Source organism: Macaca thibetana, chromosome 13 (assembly GCF_024542745.1).
Source record: "Macaca thibetana thibetana isolate TM-01 chromosome 13, ASM2454274v1, whole genome shotgun sequence".
Taxonomy (NCBI): domain Eukaryota; kingdom Metazoa; phylum Chordata; class Mammalia; order Primates; family Cercopithecidae; genus Macaca; species Macaca thibetana.
In genome coordinates, this window is record NC_065590.1 from 38,794,020 (window position 1) to 38,821,150 (window position 27,131).

The window sequence follows — 27,131 nt, forward strand, 5'->3', positions numbered from 1 at the left end:
GATTACAGGTGAGCGCCATCACACCTGGCTAATTTTTGTATTTTTAGTAGAAATAGGTTTTCACCGTGTTGGTCAGGCTGGTCTCAAATTCCTGGCCTCAAACAATCCACCTGCCTTGGCCTCCCAAAGTGCTGGGATTACAGGCATGAGCCACTGTGCCCAGCCTTTTTATGAATTTTTAATGTAATTAGGATCATATGAAGGCATGTATGTTTCTATTTTAAAACATGAAATAAAATGTTACATCTAGAATAGTGTTAGAATGGACCAAAACTAGACCTAATTACTACCCTCTAGACCAGGAATATTGGTAAACTGCTGCCTGCCAGCAGTTTTTATTACTAAAACATAGCCATTGGAACATAGCCATGCCCTTTTTTCTGTTTTCTGTGCTGCAGTGGCAGAGTTGAGTAATTGCTCAGAGACCATATGGTCAACAGAGCCTGAAAGATTTACCATCTGGCCTATTAGAAAAAAACTTATTGAACTATAGTGGCCTTCTGGACTTGAGAACTATAGTAGTTCTTGTAGACTATAGTGGCCTTCTGGACTTGAGAACTATTTTTTGAGTCACTACTGCACCGCTAACCTATCTCCAGAATATGGTGAAGACAGAAGTTACAAACTGGTGCTTTGGGTGTTATGCAGGTCTATAATACTTGTCTCCGGTAAAGTCAGTGTGTCAGATTTTTTTTTTTTTTTTTTTGTTGGTGAGACAGAGTTTTGCTCTTGTTGCCCAGACTGGAGTGCAATGGTGCGGTCTCGGCTCACTGCCACCTCCACCTCCTGGGTTCAAGCAGTTCTCTCTCAGCCTCCCAAGTAGCTGGGATTGCAGGCACCCACCACCACGCCAGGCTAATTTTTGTATTTTTAGTAGAGATGAGGTTTCACCATGTTGGCCAGGCTTGTTTCGAACTCCTGATCCCAGGCGAGCCACCTGCCTCGGCCTCCTAAAATGCTGGCATTGCAGGTGTGAGCCATTGTGCCCTGCGATGAGTCTGTTTTATAGTTTCTCTAGAATGGAAAGAGTTCCGCTCAAAATTGAGCTTCTGCTTACCGTTTAGTTTGAGCATGTGACGTGAATTATTCCTCCACTTGACAGTGGAAAGAAAGAGGTGCAGAGGTCTGTAATTAGCTATGCTTTAGGCTGCAATAGAGTTGGGATTGGTTGTTGCTAGCATAAACTCCAATGGGGATGAGGTACTAGGACATTAATTTTTTATTTCTCAGTCAAGGAACAGAGGTCTTGAGGGAACCATAGTTCCCAGATTCTTTTCTGCTCATTCTTTAAATCTGGGACTGAGGGCCAGAGAAAAATGTCCTAGGGCAAAAAGCAGATGGATATTCCTTACATACATCTGGGATGGCAAAAGTCACAGTTTTTTCTTTGTGTGGTAAGCATTTGAAATAGATTTCATACACTGTTAAAGCTGTCCTTTTCAGTTAATCCTCAGAACTTAGTAGTAAGTCTTCTTTCTTACCACTTTAATCCACACTTTGATTAAACTGTTGAGCCTTTTCACTAAAGAGCTATACTTGTCATTGTTCACAGCCAGCTGTGAATCTGCCTAAATTATTTTGTCTGTTATATAGTTATTTTTTCCTGTTTGGTTCACTAGAATCTTATATGCTTTTTTATCATATTTTACTTATGATTTGGATCAATTTCCTCAAATGACCTTGTCCACATTAAAACTGCCACTTTCTTTGTTCACCCACACATTGTAGTAATTTTTTTTTTTTTGCTTTTTTTTCCAAAACCTCTTTACTGTTGGAAGAGCTTAGTTTTATTTAGTTTTTTTTTTCTGTGAATAGTACTGTCATTTTATAAGATTGTTTAAATCAGTCCTTGACACACTTCACTATTTATACTTCCCTATTTAGGTTAATTCCTGTCGTGTCTTCTCATCCCTTTCATACCTAGCTCAAGCCAGTGTTCTCTGTTTGGCCTTGTTTAATTGCCCCAGCCCCAGTGTCCTCTCAGCTTTTCTTCTTTCAGTGTAAAGTTGTGCAGCTTTTTAAAAAAGTTAACAGGACTCTAAATTGCGTGCTGTAACATACTGTATTCTTTCATGTGCCACACAGATAAGTAAGCACCTACCAAGTACTTACAGATTAGCCACTGGGAAAAAGGGAAATACATAGATTATTACAGTATGAGTAAACTATTATGAGAAATAAAAACACAGGTTCCAAGGAGGAAAAATTACCTTTAGTTAAGGAAATTAAGAAAAGCTTCGTGGAAGGGGTGACATTTGAAAGCCGCGTAGGATTAGAATGTGGATTAATTCTTTGTGTAGTTATTTCTTTCAGTCTCTTTATATGTTATCCACATCATCAACATTCTACCCAAACTTACCTGCATTACCTGGTTTTAATAAATGATTTTGCTCCTAATGCTTGAGAAAACTAGGGACTAAGAAAACTTGGGGATGATTTAAGTGTTGGCCTCATTCCCCCCTCACCTCTGCCTGTCACAAGAGAAACTTGCCTGATCTCACATTTAATCTTAACCTCCTTTCCTTCAGTATCAGGCCTTCCCATTTTCATGGTTAGCCTTTGCTAACCATGTGCTTTTGATCTTGTGCCATCTCATCTCTAGGATCTTACTTTGTTAAATTTATCTTTATTTCCCCATATGTCTTCAGCTTCTTCCTCTCTTCAGTTTATAAACACAGTCAACTTCTCTTTGATTTTGATCCTGCATGTACCTTGAAGTTTCTCTCCGTTCTTTCCTGTATTTGAACCTCGAGAGCCTACACAATTACCTTTATTTCTTTATTTCTGCTAATTTCTTGGTCTACGGCAATCTGGCTTTCGGCTGCTATAACTCCACTGACACTGCCATCAAGGTCATCTTCATTTTATCAACACATTGTCTAATTGCTACATCTGGATTGATTTTTAAAATCTACAAAATCATTTGTGACCTTTGGGGAAATTTGAACACTGATTATTTGATAATTAATTTTTAGGTGTGGTAATGTTATGATGTGTTAAAGAGTTTTTATCTTTTAGAGATAATACTGTTTAGGCTGGGTGCGGTGGCTCATGCTTGTAATACCGGCACTTTGGGAGGCCGAGGTGGGTGGATCACCTGAGGTTGGAAGTTTGAGACCAGCCTGACCAACATGGTGAAACCTACTAAAAATATAAAAAATTAGCTGGGCATGGTGGTGCATGCGTGTAAACCCAGCTACTTGGGAGACTGAGGCAGGAGAATCGCTTGAACCCGGGAGGCGGAGGTGGCAGTGAGCTGAGATTGCGCCATTGCACTGCAGCCTGGCAAGAGTGACACTCAGTCTCAAAAAAAAAAAAAATACTGATTAGTTACAAGGAAATGGTATGTCTGGGATTTGCTCTAAAATAACTGGGTGGGATATAGATAAAATATTTCTTATGTTTAATGGTTGAAACTGGATAATGAGCATATAGAATTCATTATACTCTTTTTTTCAACCTTTGTGTGTGTTTGAAATTTCTGTTATTGAAAAGTTGGGGCTTTTTAAATAAAGGGAAGAAGGAAGTAACCAATAATAAAATCAACAAGAAATAATTATTACAATTCAGAATGGCATGCAGATTTTAAGCTTTAATAAGTGACTATTTAAGCTAATTTTCACCAGTAAAAGAATTGGGACTTTGACAGTAGAAGCATAATGCCTGGCATAAAGCAGATGCTGAGTAAATATTGATTGACTGAATCAGCTAGCAAGAGCTCAGAGCTGGATTACATAGACAACTCGTTGGATAATTTTAAAGCCTGTATACCTTTGGGAAAACCTGGTAGTTACTAGTCACCCCATTTGTTTTCATACGTAATAACAACCTATAATGGTATGGTGCTTAACCATGTCCCAGGAACTCTTCTAAGCACCTTACATACATTAATTCTTTTAATCCTCATATTAGCCTCAGGAGAGGGGCACAGTTACTTTCCCCATTGTACAGATGAGAAAATAGAAGCAAAGAGTCTTTAAATAACTGGCTTAAGTCACACAGCAGGTGAAGTAACAAAGCCATGATTTGATCTTAGGCCATCGTGCTTCATAGTCAATATTTTTAATCACGGTATTATATGGTCTGTCTTTAGTAAATCTTACAAAATTAATGTTATAATTGTCTACATGAATAATTCTAGGTAAGACTAGATTTGTCTAAGACATAGGTATTCTGATATATATATATATCTATCTCACAATATGTGTGTGTGTGTATATATATGTCATTCAGTTCAGTGTTGGATTTTTAATAAATTTATTGTAGGCCATTGTGACTTTATTTTTGTTGACTAACCTCTCTGGACTAGGAAATGTATACTCTGTTGAGGTGATTTGCTCAAAGTAGAGGCCTTAGTTCTAACTTGGCATGATAACTTGGAAAAGTGACTGAGTTGAAGATACTACTTTAGATAATTTAAGCGGAGGACTAGATTGGGGCACAATTGAAAGTAAGAGTGGAAAATTAGATTCAGCTAATTGTTGATAAAGCCAGTATAATTCTGAATGGTTTAGATAAAATTAGTAAATACAAGGGCTGTTTTGTAGACTAAATGTAGGTGAAAGATTAAATCTTTTATCTAAAAAGATTTATCAGCTTTCTTTTGTTAGAAGGTCCCCTAAGAAGAGCTTGGCAGACTCTGAAGGAACCTCTCCCTTTGCATAATGAACTGCCACTAGAAACCTTCCTAGCCATTAGAACACTGTTTCTGTTTTTAGTAAACAGTTTCACATTCAAGCAGTTTTGTTTCTAGTTTGAGTATTTACAGGTGATGTGAAAGTTTAAGCATAATAACTTTGCTGTTAATGTTTGCTCTTAATCACGTTCGTCTCAGGAAGGTTTGCAGTTTTGAAAACAGTGTTTTCAGAGAAAAAGATTATCTGTAGTTAATTTGATTTCCTCCTTCATTTCAGCATTTTTTTTTTTTTTTTTTTTTGAGACAGAGTTTCTTTCTTGTTGCCCAGGCTGGAGTGCAATGGCGCGATCTTGGCACACTGCAACCTCTGCTTCCTGGGTTCAAGTGATTCTCCTGCCTCAGCCTCCCAAGTAGCTGGGATTACAGGCGTGCGCCACCACACCCGGTTAATTTTGTATTTTTATTAGAGACGGGGTTTTACCATGTTGGCCAGGCTGGTCTCAAACTGCTGACCTTGAACTCCACCCACCTTGGCCTCCCAAAGTGGTGGGATTACAGGTGTGAGCCATTGTGCCTGGCCCTAAAATGCCCTTTATCATTAAAACATTGTATGCCATTAATTTTGAAATTGACTTGTGCAGTTGTTGCTTTAGATTAACATCTTCATAAATATATCATACAGTTAATGTTTCTTAGATAATTTACCAGCTGTCATTTATCATTTACTTGGTAGTTTAGTGATCTGAATTCTAATTTATTTCACCTAGTCACTGAGAATTACTTATGCTTTGCCCGCTTTCAGTAAAGCATTAGAATTGAGTAATGACGAGAAGAACAAAGAATTTTCTTAAGTATAGTACATGGACTTAAATGGTTTGAGTTACCTTGTTTGAGGGTTACAGACCTTTTTTAAAAATCCCTGGATTCAAATTAGCCGGGTGTGGTGGCAGGCGCCTGTAGTCCCAGCTAATCAGGAGGCTAAGGCAGGAGAATGGCATGAAACTGGGAGGCGGAGCTTGCAGTGAGCCGAGATCATGCCCCTGCACTCCAGCCTGGGCGACAGAGCAAGCCTCCGTCTCAAAAAAAAAAAAAAAAAAAATCCCTGGACTCTCTAGTATATTTTAAATATTTCAAGTTTTTAAACAAATAGTCTTAAGTAAAGGACTGGCCGGGCGTAGTGGCTCACATCTGTAATCCCAGCGCTTTGGATGGCCGAGGCGAGCGGATCACCTGAGGTTGGGAGTTCGTGACCAGCCTGGCCAACATGGTGAAACCTCGTCTCTACTAAAAGTAGAAAAATTAGCCAGGTATAGTTGTGGGTGCCCGTAATCCCAGCTACTTGGGAGGCTGAAACGGGAGAATCGCTTGAACCTGGGAGGGAGAGGTTGCAGTGAGCTGAGACTGTGCCATTGCACTCCGGCCTGGGAGACAGAACGAGACTCTGTCTCAAAAAAAAAAAAAAAAAAAAAAAAAAAGAAAACAAAGTAAAAACAAAAGGAAGGACTAGCTTTATTTTCTTTATCCGCACTGTCAAATTTTAGTATTGTGGCAGCACTAAGAAATTTGTAGTTTCAGTAATGGGATTCTTGATGTATAGTAATCTGGTTATCTGGCACAAATTTGAGTAGTTTGAAGAAGTCAGTTACTTTGGCTAGTGAAAAAGTCTAGCTATCTGCCTAACAAAAATAAAACTTCTTGGATCTTTCTCAGTGTTAGAGCAAAAGATAAAATATATGGAAAAATGTGCAAGGAAAGAATGATTTGGAGAACACAGTGATAGCATCTGACTGAAAGAAATTTCAGGAGCTATATTAGATAAAATAGAAGGGGAAATAATCAGTTAAATAAAAGGAGAAATTTCTCTTTCTTGAAAAATTGAAACTTTTGGTTAAAAGCATTCTGATTGCCAAGATTAGATGAAAGAGCATCTACATTTAGTTTCAACTTCTTTTGTAACTTTAAAATTTCAAGAGTAAAAAAAACCCTAAAAGCCTCCAGGCGTAGAAGTTGTTACCTAAAAAGAATAGGAGTCCGCTGGCATTGGACTTCTTCGCAGCAGCAGTAGTTGGTAGAAGGCAGTGGAGTAATACATTCAAAGTTCTGAGTTTCTAATCCAGAATTTGATACCAGCCAAATGATCACTCAAATGTAAGAACAAAAAAAGACATTTTCAGAAATTTAAGGACTTGGGAAGGTTAGCTTGCATGAGTTCTTGAATATGTACCCAGCAAAATGAAATAGAAGTTCAAGAAAGAGGATGAAATGAGATCCCAGAAACGGAATTCCTAACTAACACACCATTGAGAATCTCAGAATAACAACTATGCCGTAGGCCTAGAAAGCAGTTGGTTCAAATTAGAACGAAATGACAGAGTTGTCTATGAAGAATGGCTTCAGGAAGAAAGTAAAAACCATTATATGAATTGTGTGGTGGAATTTTTTAATGTTAAGATAAAGTCAACGAGAAAAAAAAGAAACTGGGGGATGCAGTATGACATTCTTGGCAGTAAACCACATTAAGCTTTGGAGGAGCCATACGTGTAAGTAAATCTTGAATAATGGAGGCTGAAAGTAAAAGAAGACTCTTAAATATGCATTCTTTTGTGGAAATACAATTTTTTAAAAAGGAAAATAGGGTGGGGAGTGGAGTGTGGTACAAAGCTAAAGAAAGGTGCAACTAACATTCAAATGCAAAATCACATAGGAACAGTAGATAAAATAAGAGGAAGATCTGTAAAATGTGGTGTAATAGGATGGGACTGGACTTAATATATAGAACAAAGAAATGCTTTAGAAGCCACATCTTTTGAATAAGATGTATCATTGAACTAGGCAATATACATTTTAGTTTAAAAAAAATAAACAGTATGTCATTAAGCAGGGTTATTAATAACTGAGAATACTTGAAGATGTGTTTGTATGATATTATAACTACATTTTTATTAAATTTACTGCTTACCTTGATTTGAACCTTTTGAATAAGATGTGTCATTGAACTAAGCAATACACATTTTGGTTTTAAAAAATATTTCTTTAAGCAGGGTTATTAATAACAGAATACTTGAAGGTATATCTGTATGATACTATGAATACATGCTTTTCATTAACTTACTGCCTATATTGATTTGAACCATAAGGTGGATAAACCAAAAGGAGAAAAACAATAATACACAAGTCTTCAGTAGGGTAAACGTAATATACATGTTGAGAGAAGGGTTAGAAATGACGTCTTAGAAATCCATGGTCTGATTTTTATCTACCTGGAGTGGGAAGACTCTTATTCTCTTTTCTCCACATTTAGCCCAGAAATGCAGGTTGGGGGAATAGCAGTGATGCATAGTATCTCTTAGCCTAAGGCTCTTTGCTGATTCTTCAGATGGAGCTAACATAGAAAAGAAATTAGATCAGAAAGTATTTCAAGAAATCCCAGTCAGCTCACTTTGTCATCAAGCTTTATAACATTGAGCAGCTTACCTAACTCCTTGGGTTTGTTTCCTCATCTTGAGTTTGTTGTCTTCAAGGTTTCTTGTGACTGTTTACGTTACATGGCTTTTCTATGCTGGATTGTCTTGTGAAGCTCACTGAGCTCTGAAAACATTTCTAAGAATGTATTTTTAGGATTGTTATAAGTGTTCAGCTTCTTTTGTGACATCTTTGGACATCATTCATTGGGTGAATGAGTTCTAGTGTGTTGGTCATTTTTAGTCATTTTTTTATATAAGGAAGGAAGAAGTGAGTGATATGTGGTATTTATATTTTGAAGGAGCAGTCTAGAAAACAAAACACAATCACAATATCAGTAATGAAAGCACTGAAATCATTACAGATCCTTACAGATGTTAAAAGGATAACAAAAGAATGTTATAAGCAATTTTATGCCAATAAGTTCTATACGTTAGATGAAATGGACAAATTCCTTGCAAAACAAATTACTAAAACTGACAATAAGAGGAAATAGAAAATCGTAATAGCCTTTTGTTAGTTAATAAAATTGAATTCATATTTCAAAATCTTTCTACAAAGAAAATACTAGGGTCAAACAGCTTTACTGGTAAATTCTGTCACATTTAATAAAAAGAAAGAAAGAAACCCAGTCTTATCTAGAAAATAGAAGCTAGCATTACCTTGATGGTAATACCAAAGACATTGTAAGAAAATCAATATGGAATATAAACCAACATTATTTGAGAATATATGTGCAAACAATCATTTAGTATTTGCAAGTCAAATTCAGTGGTGTGTAAAAAGGATGATATAACACATCCAAGGGGATTTTTATACCAGGAATGTGATTTTAACATTCAAAAATTAATGTGAAGCTCACTGAGCTCTGAAAACAATTCTTTTGTGACATCTTTGGACATCATTCATTGGGTGAATGAGTTCTATTTTGACCAAATAAAAGCGAAAAAAACCACATGATCTTCTCAGTAATTATAGTAAAGTGTTTGACAAAATTTAATATAATTCATGATATTAGTGAATTAGGAATAGAAGGGAACTTCCTCAGACAGATACTGGGCATCTACTAAAAAACCTTTGCTTTATTCATACACATATCTCATGGTGAAAGGCTGAATGGTTTCCACCTAAGATTGGGGAAGAAAGCAAGATTTTCCACTCTTGACCACTTCTAATCACCATTGTATTAGGAAGTCCTAGTCACAGCATGGTCAAGAAAAAGAAAAGACATTGAGATTGGAAAGGAAGGAGTAGAATTGTTTTTATTCTCAGATGACGTGGTTTTATATATATATAGCAAATGCTAAGTTACTAGGACTGATGTGAATTTGGCAAGATTGTAGGATACAAGGATAATATACCCAAACAATGTAATTTCTATGTAATAGTAGAGAACAATTACAAATGAAATGGGGCAGGGCGTGGTGGCTCATGCCTGTAATCCTAGCACTTTGGGAGGCTGAGGCAGGCAGATCACGAGATCAGGAGATCAAGACCATCCTGGCCAACATGGTGAAACCTCGTCTCTACTAAAAATACAAAAATTAGCTGGGTGTGGTGGCACATGCCTGTAATCTCAGCTACTCGGGAGGCTGAGGCAGGAGAATGGCGTGAACCTGGGAGGTGGAGGTTGCAGTGAGCCAAGATGATGCCACTGCACTCCAGCCTGGGCGACAGAGCAAAACTCCATCTTAAAAAAAAAAAAAAAAAAAAGAAAGAAAGAAAAAGAAAAAAGAAATGGACGAGTACCATGCATAATAGAGTAAAATTGTAAAATATTCAGGTATAAGTTTAACCAAATATGTGTAAAATCGGTACACCAAATTAAGAAAATTATTGGAACTTAAAAAGACCTACACAAATGAAGATACATACCACATTCATAGATTAGAAGACTTGTTACAAAGATGTCAGTTCTACTTAGACTTATCTATAGCTTCTTCAAGACCTTCCCAATCAAATTCTTAACAAGATTTTAAAAAATTTACCAAATTGGTGGTTAATTCCATGTGGACATGCACGGGTATTAGAAGAGTCAGAAAATTTATGTGTGTGTGTGTGTATATACATATAGATATATATTTTTTTTTTTTTGCCAAAGGTGTCATTGTAAAGGGAGCCTTTTTAACAAAACAGCTATATTTCTGTATGGAATAAAAAGTCATCTATCTACATATATATATGAAAGGCAAATAACATAGATCATAGATTTAAACATAAAACAATGGAACATCTAGAAGAAAACATAGGAGAAAATCTTCATGATCAAGGATGGGTAAAGACTTTTAGTGCACACAAAACAGGAATCATAAAGGGAAAAAATTGGATTTCATTAATATTGAAAGGTTTTGGTGTTTAAAATACACCTGTGAAAAGGCAGCTCACAGACTGGGAGAAAATACTATTAGAAAATACCTAACAAAGGACTTGGATCAGTATATAATTTCACAAATCTTTTAGATAATGCTTTTTTTTAAAAAAAGTACAATTAACTAATAAAAATATATGAAAAAATAGACAATACCACATGTGAGCAAGGATGTGGAGCTGCTGAAATAATCATATATTGCTGATGGGAGAGTAAAATGGTACATTACTTTGGAAGACTGACAGTTTCTGAAAACTTAACCCTGTGACCCAGCAATTCCAGGAAAACATTTGTTTACAGAACTACACATTTACAGGAATGTCTTATCAAGAGATGAATGCATAAACAAATTGTGGTATGTCCATATAGTGGACTATACTGCTCTGCAGTATAAAGGAACAAACTTGCTGACATATGCAATAACATGGATTAGTGTCGAAAACTTGGTGAGTAAAAGACGATAGACGAGTACCTACTGTATGGTCCTGTAGACATGAAATTCTAGATAGAATTTAGAGAAAGAACATCGGTTGCCTAGGGTGGTGAGAGAAGGGTGATTGACTGCAAACGGGCTCAAGGGAGTGTTTAGGGGTCATGGAATATTCTTTTATCTTGATTGTAGTGTTGCTTCCATAGGTATATGCATTTGTCAAAACCTGTAGAACCATATACTTAATAATGCATTATTTCAAAGTCAGTTATTTCTCAAAGTTGGCTTAAATTATTTTTAGCATTTTTAGGCCAGACGTGGTGCCTCACACCTGTAATCCCAGCACTTTCGGAGGCCAAGGTGGGCAGATCACCTGAGGTCAGAAGTTCAAGACCATACTGGCCAACATGGTGAAATTTTGTCTCTACCAAAAATACAAAAATCAGCAGGGCGTGGTGGTGCATGCCTGTAATCCCAGCTACTCTGGAGGCTGAGGCACAAGAATTGCTTGAACCCAGGAGGCAGAGGTTGCAGTGAGCTGAGATCACACCACTGGACTCCTGCCTTGGTGACAGAGTGAGATGCCATATCAAAAAAAAAAAAAAAAAAAATTAGCATTTTTGTTACAATGTGATACTTCTTTTGTTGGTGGTGATACGGAGTTTTTGCATATTTGACAATTGCATGATAATCTTTAAAGTATGTAAGAAAATATAATCTAGGAGCTCCAGAAAGACTCATTACTTTTTGCAGTCTAAGATTATGATATATTTCTCGAATGTAGACCTTTTAGTGGATGAAAGTTTTTCATGTATTTAAGAAAAGGTACAACACATACATGTATGACTGTGTTCATGTTTATTTCATAATATACTATTTAAAGTCTGTCATAATATTGGTAGGGTGCTCTCTCTGCTTTGTTCATTTGGTAGTCAAACTATGCAGAATATAAATATTAAACTTCTGCTTGGTACACAACAAGGTCATTATAAAACTGGAGAATTTTTTTGGAGCTCTTTTTTGAAGGTTTTATCTGCTGTGCCCCCTGGTGGATTTTACTTCTCATTGGGGTCACATGAAAATACAGCCACTTACCTTCGTAGGAGGTGTCTTTATAAAAGACTGTAAAGCTTTTAAGTTAATCTTTATGTTGAAAAACTTCTCAGTAACTTCTATTGATAACACTATGAGGTTTTTTTTCTTGTGATCTTCACAAGAGTTACTCAATACAAGCTTCTCCATAGATAATTTTGCCATGCCAGATGGCTTTTTTTCAAAATACCTCTAAGATAGAGATTCCGGGATCCTGTGTTAGAGTAGTAGTTTCTGATAGTTCTCATTCTATAATATGATTCTAAATTTCTTGCTGTACCAAAGAGATTGGGGGATCGTGTCTTAGAAATAGTATGTATAGTTGGGATAAGCCTTGAACATATTATGGTGCCAGAAATTAAGGAATTACTTTAAAAAAAAAGAGAGAGATTGTTGAAAGGCCACATAGGAGCCAACCTGAAGATCTAATAAAGACCAAAGCTGGAACAATGTGACCAACAAAATAATGATAGTATTGGATTTTAATTCATGTACTAAAATACTCATGAGTCCATGCCGATGTATTTTAATAAATGGTAGAGAAGGCACTGGTTTTGGTTTTGTGTGGGTGTTTTTTTTTGTTGTTTTTGTTTTTTTTTTTTTTTTTTTTTTTTTACAGGAGCATCCCAATTAATGTAGAAAGAGGGGAAAAGAAATTTATTATTAGGCAAATACCACAATAATAAATAAATCAGACAGGACCCGGTGATGGATGCCAAAATTAGGTCAGAGTTTGAGGAGAAAAGAGTATTTGCACAGTCTCAAAGTATTCCCTACCCTCCCCCCCACCCCCACCCAGGATATTTTTTTAACTGCAAAGGAAAAGATAGTAGATTTATAGTGGAGAAATCTGGCAGCCACAACATTAGCCAAGTGATCAAAGTTAACATCACTAGTAATAAGACATGTTGACGTCATGAGCCCCTTGATACAGTGTATTGGAGGACACAGTATCATTTCTGTGGCATTCTTACCCAAATGCATTCAGGAAGCTCAAACTGAGGGAAGTTTTACAAAATACTGGATCAAAAGTTTCAAGGTCATGAAGGACAATCAATCAAGAGTTGTCACAAATTGGAGCCAAGACTCGGGAGAAATTACAGAAAAGTTACAAAGGTAATAGAGTTCTTGAATACCCCTCAGCCAACTTCTGTTAATGTGAAGATGTTAACATCTCACGGAATTATGGTACAGTAATCAACATCAAGAAATTAACATTGGCTAAAGAATATTAAACCACATACATGACTGAAAAAAATGGTGAAACTTGCGAAGTGTTTTTCTTTTCCAGGATTCTCTCCTGGGTCCCACATTACATATAGTTGTTTCTTTCAAAATATTATTGTTAGAATTTAGAGAGACTTGCTGTGTTTTTAGTAATTTGGTGTATTAATAGGTAATAACTTATTTATAAAGTAGCTGTTAAAAGAATTTCCTGATGAAGCAATAGTCTTGTTGCTGTTTTCTAATACACAATTATTGAGAACTGGCTAAAATTTGAGGAAAGTTTTGTTTTTCTACCATTCTGTTTATTTCATTTTCTTTTCATTCCGAAAAATTTTAGCATCACCTAAAACAGTTTACACTTCTTTAAGTTGTCTTTACTTTTAATCTCAACAGTTGAATAGCAGCTTGGTGTGTGTGTATTAATAGCAGTGCTTTCAGAACCTTCCTATTTTGAAATTTCTTATTTCCTTTTTTTCTAAATGAGAGAAATATATAAGTATAAGGGAGATGATTTGTGTTTTATCATCTGAAAGCATGATGAATGAATATGTAACCTCCTATTTCTATTAGTAGTATATTGGTGCAGTATTAATATGTCCAGTTGAAAATACTGAAATTTAGTGTAGCAAATTTAGCAATGTGAGCAAGTTCTTAATACTTTTAATGTAGTAACATTAACAAGATTCTTGAAGTCACTTTTTTAAATGAGTTACCATCTGAATTTCCCATTTATCCCTAAGAACTGTCAGAGTGCATTGATCGAGGTTAAGTCTCAACAGTCTGTTTTCTGTATAAACAACCTACCAATTTCTTATTAGTAATTTTTATATTTTATAAACTCTGACTAAAATATCTTGTTTTTGCCACCTTGCTTAAATTTTAGATAACAGTATATGACTTGAATATTATTTTAATATTTTGTCTAATAAAATTTCAATTGAATATGTAGGCATTTTCAACTGTTAAGGCATTCCTCCCAAAGTTGTCTTTCCAAAAAGTAGAAAAATAACATGAGTTTCAACCTGGCAAAACATATGAAAAAGAGTATCTCTGAGTCACAAGATGAGTCAAGAGGGTGAGGTTGGTTTGTTTTTCCTTGTCCATCTCTTTTAAGGGAATATGATCATAAGCAGTAGGAAAAAAAAATATTTACTGAAAAGTGGCACCAAAAGTTGGAATTTGTTCTTCAGTATTTAACTCGTGCTAAGTGCAGATCTTCTGTAAATATACTGAAACTAAATTTAATGGTGCGAACAAGATGGGTTTGATCTACTTTAGAGATCGGTTCCTAATTTGTAGGTGATTGCTAATGCTGATATTTCAAGAATTAAAACTCTGTTTCATACTGTAATATCGTACTGCAACACAGCAACACTGCTGGCAAATGGAAGTGCTTAAATAACTGCCCCTCGGGTGCCAGTAATGACCAAATAAATAATTTTGTTTGGTACCTAAAATAATTATTTTTACCATTTGTTTTTGAAAGACAACTTTCTTAGATCTTGGCTTTAAATTTTTTTCCTAGCTTTGCTTTCCAAGCTGGCCATTTAAAAATATTCTGGATATTTAGGTATGGATTCCTCTAGTTGCTCAGTCTCAACTAGATTGCAAATACTGAGTATTTAGTCTGTCTTACTCATCACTGTAATCCTAGCTGAAAGGAGGGGAGGGAGATGAGGAAATACATCAGTGGTTGGAGAAAAATACTGCCTCCTCACACACTGCTCTGGCTTCTTAGCTCAAGATCAGTTTTAGGTACATAGGATATGTGGGAATGATGATGAATGGAAAGATTAGATAGAGCTTGTTCCCTCCTAGTCATATTAAAGGGGCTTTTTAAGAAGTCATTTATTGTCAAGGTAAAATGTGATCACTGGCACATTGCTTTGCCTTTGAGGAAAGTTTTGGCTATTCATCCAGAACAGATATCAACTACTTTATAATGTTTTACAAGATATTAAAACAAGTAAATAAAATTTAACTACTCCTTCTAAGGGCTTTTGCCAGTGAGTGAGGTAATGATACAACTATAAATCATTAGTGACAAACACCTTTCTCCCTACAGAGAAATTGACAGGTGTCTCATAAATGGAGAATTCAGGCAAGGACATTCCAGCAGGAGGTTTATAAGGAAATGAGGTATAAAATCTGTACTCTAGCAGAGTTGTGCCAAGAGCATTGTAGCCAAAGAAAAGGAAATGGGGAAAGAGATAAGATGGAAATTTAAATTTGAGGCTAGTATTGTCAAGGACTTTAGACTTTTTGTATTAGAAAGCCACTAGAAAATGTAAAGCACGGGAGCTAGCCATTTGACTGAATTTGCCTTTTAGAAAGATTACTGTTGGCAGTGTAAAGAAGATGGATTGAGCCAAATATATTTATTTGATTTATGATTTTTTATTCTCAAGTATTCTTAATATTTTTTATTCATTTATTAAGACTGGAATGCTATCTCCTGGATTAGAGGAGTTTTCTGAGTAACTAAAACATAATCCTTTAAGTGCCTCAATTTCAGTTTCTTGATAAACAACTTTCTAAACTATAATTAATGTCCCTGCTTCAAGAAATAGACTCTAATAAATAGTTTGCATAAATATTATGATACTACATTTCTGCCTTTCCTCTTCCCATTAATCATACAGCCTAGAGGAAATGATCCTGATTTGTCCACTTAGTGGAGACATTGTCTTTTCTTATCCACTCATAGTTGATCACCTTTGTGATCTATTATGTTTAATTTCCCCATCACCTTTCCTAGTCTGTGATTGTAAACTAAAGATTGGAAGAAGAGAATAACTAATCCTTGGTATATGTGTAAAAAATTAAGGCAAGCTTGAAGAGGGTACCTCTTCAGCAAAATCTATGAACTTTGAGACACTGTTCTGAATGGTTTGCTGATTGGTACCTGGTTAGCTAGTGGTTTTAAATACTGGTGGCATTTTAATCAATAAGTTTTACATTTGAAATACTTATTAATACTCACTTAAAACATTATTAAAACCATTATTAAGCACCTGTTATATGTGATGCCCAGAGCACCAATGAAAAAGTCATGGACTTTTCGCACCCTGAGGTGGAGTAGACATGTAAATAAATAAGCGAAAAGCATTTGTAGGACTTTGATTATATTTTTTCTCTTTCAGGATTAAGGGTATGTCATTTTATAGATAGAAAATGGGGAAATAAGGTTTATTTGAACAGTTTGCATTTATGTCACATATTCCATTAAAGAAGGAATACTCTTTAATGGATAAAATGCCTTATGTAGTTGATGTGCTTATGAAGTGTTTATGTGAACTTTTTGATGAGATTATTTATATACATTAATGTGCTACATAATAATTTTCGGTCAGTGACTGACCACATATACACAGTGGTTCTGTAAGATTATAATGGAGCTGAAAATACATATACAGTCATGTGTCAGTTAACGATGGGTTACATTGAGAAATGCATCATTAGTGTAGCCTGAGTGTACAGAGTTTATAAAGTCTACAGTAATGTCCTAGGCCCTTACATTAACTCACCACTCACCACTGACTCACCCAGAGTGGCTTCCTGTCCCACAAGCTCCTTTCATGGTAAGTGCCTTACACAGATGTACCATTTAAATAAAATTTTCATACTATAACTGTAGCTTTTGAATGTTTACATATGTTTAGATTCACAGATACTTAGCATTGTGTTACAATTGCCTATGGTATTCAGTACATTAAGATGCTGTACAGATTTTGTAGCCTAGGAGCAATAGGCTGGACCATATAGCCTAGGTGTGTAGTGGGCTGTACCACATAGGTTTGTGTAAGTACACTCTGATGTTCATACAGTGACGAAATCTAATGATGCATTTTGCAATGTAACCCCATCATTAAGTGATGCATGACTGTATATGTATTTTGCTGTTTGCAGCAGTATTTAGATAAATTTTTCATCCCAGCATTTCTGATACATGTTTTCTAGAAAACCTCACATGCTATGAAATCACATCTGGGAAAAACATGGATAGAGTAGACCATTCAAGTTATGCAGCTTTGTTTGTAACAGAGTATTAACATAAACGGTGATGATCTTAAAAATACAAGTACAAATTAACTGTACAAATGAAACACTATAACCCATCACTTATGAGCTTTAAATGGGGACTTGTGTTTCTATTAAGGTATGGTATAGGTTCTTGAAGTTACTTGCTTTAGTAGAAGCTACTTTTCTAAAATTCAGTGGTGAGCCAATGTATGGCTACCTTATTATTAATAGTTTTTGGGGGTGAGGGAGCATAAAGACAAAAGAAATTGTCTTCACAACTTCTTCATCTGTGTCCTTAGTTTTCACCAGACAACATAACAATGTTAGAAAGACTTGAGGTTCTTAAAGCCACTAAACTTGTTTTCTCTAAAGGAAGGCACCTCTTCACTGTTGTTTTCTTAAGGTCTTCATATATTGAGGTTTTTATTGGAGACATAGGTTCCCTCTTGTTGCCCAGGCTAGAGTACAATGGCACCATCTCAGCTCACTACAACCTCCGCCTCCCAGGTTCAAGCTATTCTCCTGCCTCAGTCTCCCGAGTAGCTGGGATTACAGGCATCCTGCCACCACTCCCAGCTAATTTTTGTATTTTTAGTAGAGGTGAGGTTTCACCACGTTGGCCAGGCTGGTCTCAAACTCTTGACCCCAGGTTCCTCAGCCTGCCTCAGCCTCCCAAAGTGCTGGGATTACAAGCGTGGGCCACTGTGCCCAGCCTTTTTTTTTTTTTTTTTTTTTTAAGAAACTTGCCCCTGATCCTTTTATAACATACTGAGAAAAATCCCTGTGAATCAATGAAATTTCCATGATTACTGACAATACTACTCTCCTTCCTCTTTACCAATTATGTGTGAACTAATTCATATTAGAACACCACCTTGTAGCTGTAGTTTTTACTTTGATAGTATAGATAATTATAGTTCTATTTTAATATAATTTATATTTAAAATATATGCTTTAATTTTTAAGTTCTTATAGTGAGGATGCCATATATTTAAGCTGTCAAGACAGCTTGTATTTGTACTGTTCTCTAGCATTGTGGGCCATAATACATATATACTCATTGGCAGTATAACATTTGCCTTCTTAATTTTCTTTTTAAAAGTTGTTGTATTTATTTTATTTTTATTTTTAAGTTTTTGAGACAGAGTCTCACTCTGTCACTCAGGCTGGAAAGCAGTGGCGTGATCTCGGCTCACTGCAACCTCCGCCTCCTGGGTTCAAGCGATCTCCTGCTTCAGCCTCCTGAGTATCTGGGATTACAGGTGCGTGCCACCATGCCCGGCTGATTTTTGTATTTTTAGTAGAGGTGGGGTTTTACCATGTTGGCCAGGCTGGTCTGTAACTCCTGACCTCTAGTAATCTGCCCACGTTGGCCTCCCAAAGTGCTAGGATTACAAGCATGAGCCATTGCACCTGGCCTGTTGTATGTAATTTAAAAAATATATTTGTAATTACTATTTCTGTTAAGTCATGATCAAAATTACTTATGTGTATTAGTCAGATATTTTAAAGGAATTAAAATGATGTAATTTAGAAGAAAACAGCTTAAACCCTGCTTTTCAAGAATGTATATAAGAGACCTGACACTGAATTTTTATGGAGTACTTACAAACTAATGTAAACATTTCTTTTTAGTTATTCTTTCTCTTTTAAAGTGTTGACAAGTGAATTTTGTTAGCTATTTGGTTGTTAAGTAAAAGCTGGCTTATTTGCTCATACTTGTAAAGTATCTCTGGAAGAATATTCAGGAAACGGCAACATTGCTTTCAGGGAAAGGAAATGGATATCTCAGGGTGGGAAGGGAGGGAAACTTTGAATTTTGAATACCCTTTGAATTTTTGAGTCATGAACTATTAGAAAGAAAGTAAATTAAAATTTAACAAGAAAAATGAAAATGAAAGTTCTTTGGTGTACAGAACAGAGGTTGATTGAATCTGTCTGGTAGAACCTCCGTGATCAGCTTAGCATTGGCATTGTCAGTTCTGAAATAATCTTTTGTGACCTCCATGATCAGCTTAGCATTATCAGGCCTGGACTATCTTGAGACTCAGCATACAGCGGCTGTATGTAATGGCAGGTGCAAACAAACAGAAAGGTAACCAAATACAAGTATTCATGTTGTATTTATTCTATGAGAAGAAATTAGTTAACATTATAATATATACCTCTTTTTATCAAATTGGAAATTAAACTATTGGATAACTGTTGGATTTTTTTCCCCCTATAACTATTAAATTTTTCAAAATCTTGCTACTGCCTGTTAGAAAGGATTTGGGAACATTTTTTAAAAATTCTTGCTACCTTTTTTGTTTGCTTTTAGTTGATGCGGATGAAATTAAAAGGCTAGGAAAGAGATTTAAGAAGCTTGATTTGGACAATTCTGGTTCTTTGAGTGTGGAAGAGTTCATGTCTCTGCCTGAGTTACAACAGAATCCTTTAGTACAGCGAGTAATAGATATATTCGACACAGATGGGAATGGAGAAGTAGACTTTAAAGGTAAGAAAGTAGTTATTTTTTATAATCACAAGTTAGATAACCTGTTTGTATTCCTACAGCTCTATGTAAAAAAAAAAAAAAAAAGTGTTTATATTCCTTGTGACCTTACAATAATAGATTATGTTAAAACCTCAACATCTGTGGTATATTCACCTTAATGAAATAGGATCTTTTACTTTGTGGTTCATAAATGATTAAGTTGTTCTTTAGGATAATCTACCAAAAAGCAGGGGAGACTCAGTATTTCCTTTCTTTTTAGAAAATTAATCTCACTTTAGGGCAATACTGTATATTCTTATATACAACATTAGAAACTGCAATTCCTTTTATTTATTTATTTTTTTGAGATGGAGTCTCGCTCTTTTGCCCAGGCTGGAACATGGTGGTGTCATCTCAGCTCACTGCAACTTCTGCCTCCAGGGTTCAAGCGATTTTCCTGTCTCAGCCTCCTGAGTAGCTGGGATTACAGGTGTGCACCGCCACACCTGGCTAGTTTTTGTATTTTTAGTAAAGACGAGATTTCACTATGTTGGCCAGGCTGTGGTCTCGAACTCCTGACCTCAAGTGATCCACGTGCCTCAACCTCCCAAAATGCTGGGATTACAGGCATGAGCCACCATGCCCAGTTTTTTTTTTTTTTTAAACAAGTAAATAAACATTTCACTAGAGATTTGTCAATAGATTTTGTTATTTTAGTTTGGAGAACAGAATTATAAGTGGAGGGATATAAAACTCATTATGATTTAGTGCGTATCAGGTGGTGAAGAAAAATGATTTGTCGTGAAACTTCTAACAGCATATTTGGTTCACAGTTTTGAAGTAGAAATTTAAAGTTATTTTTATTCTTTAAAATAAAACAATTTATAGTGGTTTTTTTTTAAAGCCCCTTGTCACAGTCATATTCTAAGAGGAAAGAGTTAACTTAAAGAATATGTTTTGAGTGTTCTTTTATTTTGCACTTAACAAATGTTTGTTCAAATTGATTGACCTTAGAGAACTCCAAGTTCAAATAAAAAATACAGAGAGACTTTGTTTGTTGAGGTTTCAAATTTGACAATTTTATTTTTAAATGTTGCTAGTAGTACTTTTGTTTTGCAGCAAGGAAATATCCTTTTATGGGAATGTAAGGTAAATGTTTTTTTGTGTAAAAAAATTGGAAGTTCTGATTTGTGAACATTTTTAACTCTTCTTCAGAATTCATTGAGGGCGTCTCTCAGTTCAGTGTCAAAGGAGATAAGGAGCAGAAGTTGAGGTGTAAGTATTTTTCTTCACTGACTTCATTCTCTTATACTACCATCATTTCATACCGTATTATAGAATGGTTTTTAAAATAATGAAAAAGATGTCTTTTATTCCAGATCCTTAGACGTAACTGAAATTTTACTGGTGAAATTTTTCTGGTGAAAATACTTTTAAGACATTTGCCACTACTATATTTGAATAATGTGTCATTGTTGCTTTTAGTTGGATAGAAGCAAAACAGTTTCTTTCTACTGAAAACAACCATGTAAACTACATTTGTAATTTAGAGAAGAGATTTTTTTTTAGTGACAGTGGGAAGAAATGTTCTAAAGAACAAGAGAGGTTGTTGGAGTTGTTATTATCTCTAGTGTTTTTTCTGTGCAGAAACTGAAGCTTAGCAGGGATAGTTAACTTACTCTAAGCTCCACTAAATCTGCTCAGGCAGCCTCAAAAGCCCATACTTTTAACCAACTATGTTAAACTGTGCCTAAGGACAACTCTATTTTAAGGAAGGAGACATCCTCATAGTCAATTTTGATGTTTGTCAGTTTACTATTTTCTTTCTTATTGAAAGCATTTGCTTGTGATTGCTTTGTAATTGGAATTGATTTTCCTTCCCTTTTTTTAGTTGCTTTCCGTATCTATGACATGGATAAAGATGGCTATATTTCCAATGGGGAACTCTTCCAGGTATTGAAGATGATGGTGGGGAACAATCTGAAAGATACACAGTTACAGCAAATTGTAGACAAAACCATAATAAATGCAGATAAGGATGGAGATGGAAGAATATCCTTTGAAGAATTCTGTGCTGTAAGTACAAAAGAGCTGGTTCTTCTGTTATGTTTCAGCAACATATTTTAAAAACCACTTAATAGAGAATTTCCGTATTTTGTCCTAAAAACATATATTTGATTTTTCCTAATTGCCCATATTCAGTTTTCAAATGTATCTTCGTTGTAATTACTAATTAACAAAATCAACAATTATTATTCTCAAGAATTAACATTCTCAGTGATCCTCTGATCAAATGCCACAAGGATACTACTTTTTTACTGTTGATAGCCTCTCAGATTACAACTAGATTATACTCTTAAGGTTCATTTAATCACTCATTGCTTCTGAACAGAAGCACAACCACAACCACTTAGCTTCTCTTCTGTACTTATGCCCTAAAAGGATAGATAGTAGGCTTTTTGATGTGTTACAAGGATTTTAAACTGCAAGCTAGAGATACTAGAGAAAACTAGAGCATCCAGAGTAGAGGCAAAGATAACAAAGGTTTGAAATTTTTCTGTCAGTAATGATTGGATGCTTCCATAGAAAGGTTTTCTTTCTCCTTTTTATTTTTAAATGTGAATCACACAAGGAAAAACAAGTGAGTTTGATAGTTGTGTGTTATGCAAGAGCTGAAGTGTAGCTAGTTTGACCTTTAAGTAGAAGTTCATATTATCCTTAAGCAAAAACCATCTTTTTATTTTGTTTTCAAAAAGTAGGGTGGCACTGTAAAGAATAGACTGCATCTTTTTGGAAGAGTTAGATGGGTTTGAGACTTTTAAGACACTGAACTACTCCCAGGGGGCGCTACCGCAAACCTTTTCTCTCCTTCTGTTTCACCTCCTTCACCATTGCCAAGGATCATTGAAGGACTCCTGTGGACTGGCATATGGTTGAGTGTGACATGAGACCAGGCTGGTAGTACCATCATAAAGAGCAGCCAGTTTTCAAAAGAAGGAAAGGAGAAATTCTAAGCCTTAGGGGAATATAATAAATGGAAAATTCTTGGCTTCGGTGGTATTGGAAGAGGTATTTATATTTATATAAATAAATGGTATTTATATAATCTTCATATAAATGAAGATTACTTGCATATATAAAATGTAATACATATATCACTTATCAGTGGAAGGAAATTAAGCTATTATCTATATTGAAGACATAAGCTAAGTTTTGAGTTTATTTTCCAATATTTTAGTTTATTTTTAAGTTTTCATGTTTTTTTTTTTTTTTTGAGACGGAGTCTCGCTCTATCGCCAGGCTGGAATGAAATGGCGCAATCTTGGCTCGCTGCAACCTCTGACTCCCTGATTCAAGTGATTCTCCTGCCTCAGCCTCCTGAGTAGCTGGGATTACAGGCACATGCCACCATGACCAGCTAATTTCTATATTTTTAGTAGAGATGGAGTTTCGCCATGTTGGCCAGGATGGTCTTGATTTCCTGACCCTGTGATCTGCCCGCCTTGGCCTCCCAAAGTGCTGGGATTATAGGCATGAGTCACCGTGCCCGGCCTATTTTTAAGTTTTTGTAGACAGGGGTCTTGCTATCTTGCCCAGGCTGGTCTCCAGCTCCTCGCTTCAAGCAATCGTCCCATTTCAGCCTTCCAAAGCATTGGGATTACAAGCACGAGCCACTGTGTCTGGCCACCAGTATTTGTAATCAATTGCCTTTTGCTTGTATTTTTAAGGGGCATAATTTAGGAGTGGAGAAAAATGTTCTTCGTGTGCTTAAAACCAACTTTTATAAACATTGATCAAGCACTTGTAATTTTGACTTCATTGAGTTCTTTTTATGTTGACTTCTCAAGCTATAACAGTGAAAGATTGGAAGTTATTTTAAAAGATTGCATACTATATATGTTCTTCAAAATTTTCAGAGTACTTAATATATACAAATAATTCTTACAAATGATTAGTGACAGGCTTAAAGTTGGTGAATTGAACCCATGTATAATTTATTTTTACCTCCTCCCCAAACTCCAATCAAATGCAATGAATTAAAAAGAAAGGTTTATGAACTCACAAGGACAAAAATGAAGAGCAGAGAAGAAACAGCATCTAAATGTGGTAATTCAGAACATTTAGAAAGTTGAATGGTTGGTTAACCTAGCAGAATGATTCTAAGCTTTATCAGCTTGGAAATCTGAGAACCAAACTGGGTTATAATGGAGAATCCATGAAAGGCTCAGAAATTGATGTCACAAGCTACTGGAAGTGAGGATGAAAGTGAGGCTAAAATCAAAGATTGGTTAAAGTCTGTTTTAAGAAGGAATTGGAACACACAAGATCGCCTTCCCTACTCTGTTCACCTGGCCAGCTCTCTCTCCTGCACCCTAGCAGGAGACTGGGGTGAGTCTCTAGACTGGCAAACATGAGGCAGAGATGGGGTATATGTGTTGGGGAACTAAGTGACAGTAAGCATATTTGCATATTGACATCTGTGCCCTGTACCTGACTTCCTGACTCCCTGGCAGCTGGACTTACACTGTCTAGGCAAGAGATGGGAAAAAGCCCTGTTTAGGAAATCTTATCTCCCCAAAGAAATGGTGCTACCAGATCACTCAAAGTATAGCTCTCACTCAACAACCCCATCATTCACCCAAAGTTCCAGTGCCCTTTCTACAGAAGCAAAGCCAAGGATCTCACCAAACACTGAAGGAAACCTCTATGTATGGAATATAAAGATGAAACCAGGTCCAAAAAAATAAGTTCAAAACAAACAGATTAGCCAAGACCAGTAAAAACTTTAAAAGCAAACCCGAAACCTGTCATTATCCTCGGGGATATTGTATATTGAATTTTGAAACAAAAGTTGGATAATACATAAAAGAGCTTTTGGGAATGCAATTTTAGATACCTATTTTCGGAGTCGTAACACCCGAATGCTAGGATTCCAGAAGGAAAATGGAAGGAAACAAATAATCAAAAATGAATCAAGGAAATACTCCAAAGCCAAAAATAATGTGTTTTCTGAGAGGGCTTATGGAGCATCCAGCATAGTCTGTAAACATCTGGACCTGGGCACACTGTCATGAAGTTTTGAGACAGTGGGAGCAAATAACTGGTTCTGCAGATTTCCAGAGAGCTGGGGTGGTAGGGTGGAGTGGTGGGAGTGGGGCTTTGTATAAACAACCAGGAGTCATAATGGCACCAGATTTCTTAGTAGCAGTATTGGAAACCCACAAGAACATGGAGCATTTTGCCTTTGCAATTCTGAGGGACAGTTATTTCCAACTTAAAATTCTCTATAAACTCAAATGGTAGTAGAAAGACACTTTTAGGTATGTAAGGCCTTCTCATTTTGGAAACTACTGGAGGATGTGTGCTCCCACTGCAATAAGGTCATAAATCAAAAAAGTAGAGAGTGTAGGATCCAGGAATCTGAGGGTCCAGCATGAGAGGGAGGATCCCCGATATGATGAAGAGCGCCAGAGATGACAGGCCTGAAGACAAAAAGTCTAGAGTGCAGCAGGTTGGAAGGCTCAAAGAGTGCTTTCAAGACAATAAAATTGATAGAATTACATAATATTTTTAGTTGAATGTATTTGGAACAAAAGTTAGGGGTTGAATTATAATTAACATAGAACACCCAGCAAAGGAATTAAGTGTACCAAACAAATGTGCAGGAAAGAAAAACTAATCATAATAAATAGTTCTGTTTATCTGTATTCTATAGTTATAACAATGAAAAATGCTAGGTTTTTTTGGGGGGTGAGGTCGGGGGAAGGAGTGTTGCCTCAGTTTGTTGCCCAGGCTGGAGGCATGCCGGCTAAGGTTTTTTTTTTTTTTATTTAAATGTATTAGAGACCTGGTTTCACCATGTTGGTCAGGCCTGTTTTGAACTCCTGACCTCAAGTGATCTGCCCACCTTAGCCTCCCAAAATGCTGGGATTACAGGCGTGAGCCACCATACCCGGCTGAAAAATGCTGAATTTCTAATGAAAATAACGATAAAGCCATTGGAATGGTACAGAGTTTGTGAAGTGTGTAGGGGGGGAGATAGAGGGAAGAAATGTGTGTGAAAGCTAAAAATCTTAGAGACCTAGAGGTAAATAGTGAAAGTCAGCTGAAAACTTTATTGCCACTGCATAAAAGCAAATAGAGAATGAGGCCAGGGTGACAAACTGCTTTTTTTTCCATAGCAGGAGTTGTAGAATTAGTTGGCACTTTGTGCTTTACTTTTCAATTATATAAAGGGGCTATTTTTTAGTTTGAATTTAAAAATAATACAGATACAAGTATACAGAACAATATGGATTAATTTCACAATCATAAAGTTGAGAGAAGCCAGACATGAAAGAGATTCAATTTATAAAATGTACAGAAACAGAAAATAGTAGCTACTGGTGTGTGTGTGTGTGTCCGTGTTGGGTGGGAGGAGGGGGAGGGGAGATGTCTGGTGACTAGAAGATCTGGGTGCTGGTTATTGGGTGTTCACTTTGTGAAAATTCATCAAACTGGACATTTATGACCTATGCATTCTGTTTATGTAGATTAAATGTAATAAAACATTCCCCCCAAATGATACAGATACTACACTTTCACATTACCGTGTCAGTATTCACTAAGATGTGTATAACTACATGTATTTGACTCTACAGAAAAATAATATGCAGAAATGTTTATTTACTTGGTACTTTTTAAATTTTCTAGAACAGACTGACAGTGACGCGCATATTTGATTGTGAGGACAGTTTTTGTCATAGTGTCTGGTTATCGTGTAGTATCAAACTACTGAAGTAGGGGCCAGCAAACTGCAGAGCAAACCAGATCCTGTGCATGGCCTGTTTATGTCTGATTTTGAACTAAGAATACTTTTTACCTTAAGTGGTGTTTTGGAAAAAAAAAGAAAATGTGAAAGAAACTACATGTAGCCTACAAAACTTAAAATATTTACTATCTGGCCCTTGTACAAGAATACCCAAAAAATAATGCCTGTTATCCTAGGAGAAAGAAACCATGAAAATTCTAACTGGAGGTCACTAAAGTTTTGTTGTTTTTTTTTGTGTGTCTTTAAATTCACCACCTGAATATAGCTAAAGTAATTTTTATTTATTTATTTATTTGAGATGTAGTTTTGCTCTGTTGCCCAGTCTGGAGTGCAGTGGCGCGATATCAGCTCACTGCAGCCCCCACCTCCCGGGTTCAGGCGGTTCTCCTGCATCAGCCTTCCCAGTAGCTGGGATTACAGGCACGCGCCACCACGCCCAGCTAATTTTTTGTATTTTTTTAGTAGAGACGAGGTTTCATCGTGTTAGCCAGGATGGTCTCGATCTCCTGACCTTGTGATCCACCTGCCTCGGCCTTCCAAAGTGCTGGGATTACAGGTGTGAGCCACCACGCCCAGCCCCCTAGTAATATTTTTTAAAATTGTAAT

At 36.1% G+C, this 27,131-nt stretch overlaps 2 protein-coding genes across 4 annotated transcripts in view; both read left to right on the forward strand.

Annotated features, from left to right (window-relative positions):
* The window catches only part of C1D (C1D nuclear receptor corepressor), a 377,915-nt gene that overhangs the window by 210,797 nt on the left and 139,987 nt on the right, over positions 1–27,131 (forward strand). The window lies entirely within an intron of this gene.
* The window catches only part of PPP3R1 (protein phosphatase 3 regulatory subunit B, alpha), a 77,208-nt gene that overhangs the window by 47,850 nt on the left and 2,227 nt on the right, over positions 1–27,131 (forward strand). For all 3 annotated transcript variants that reach the window (XM_050754523.1, XM_050754525.1, XM_050754522.1), the window contains exons 3-5: positions 19,559–19,735; positions 20,930–20,989; positions 21,606–21,790. In XM_050754523.1, the coding sequence (XP_050610480.1) occupies positions 19,559–19,735; positions 20,930–20,989; positions 21,606–21,790 (422 nt within the window). The remainder of the gene's footprint in view (positions 1–19,558; positions 19,736–20,929; positions 20,990–21,605; positions 21,791–27,131) is intronic.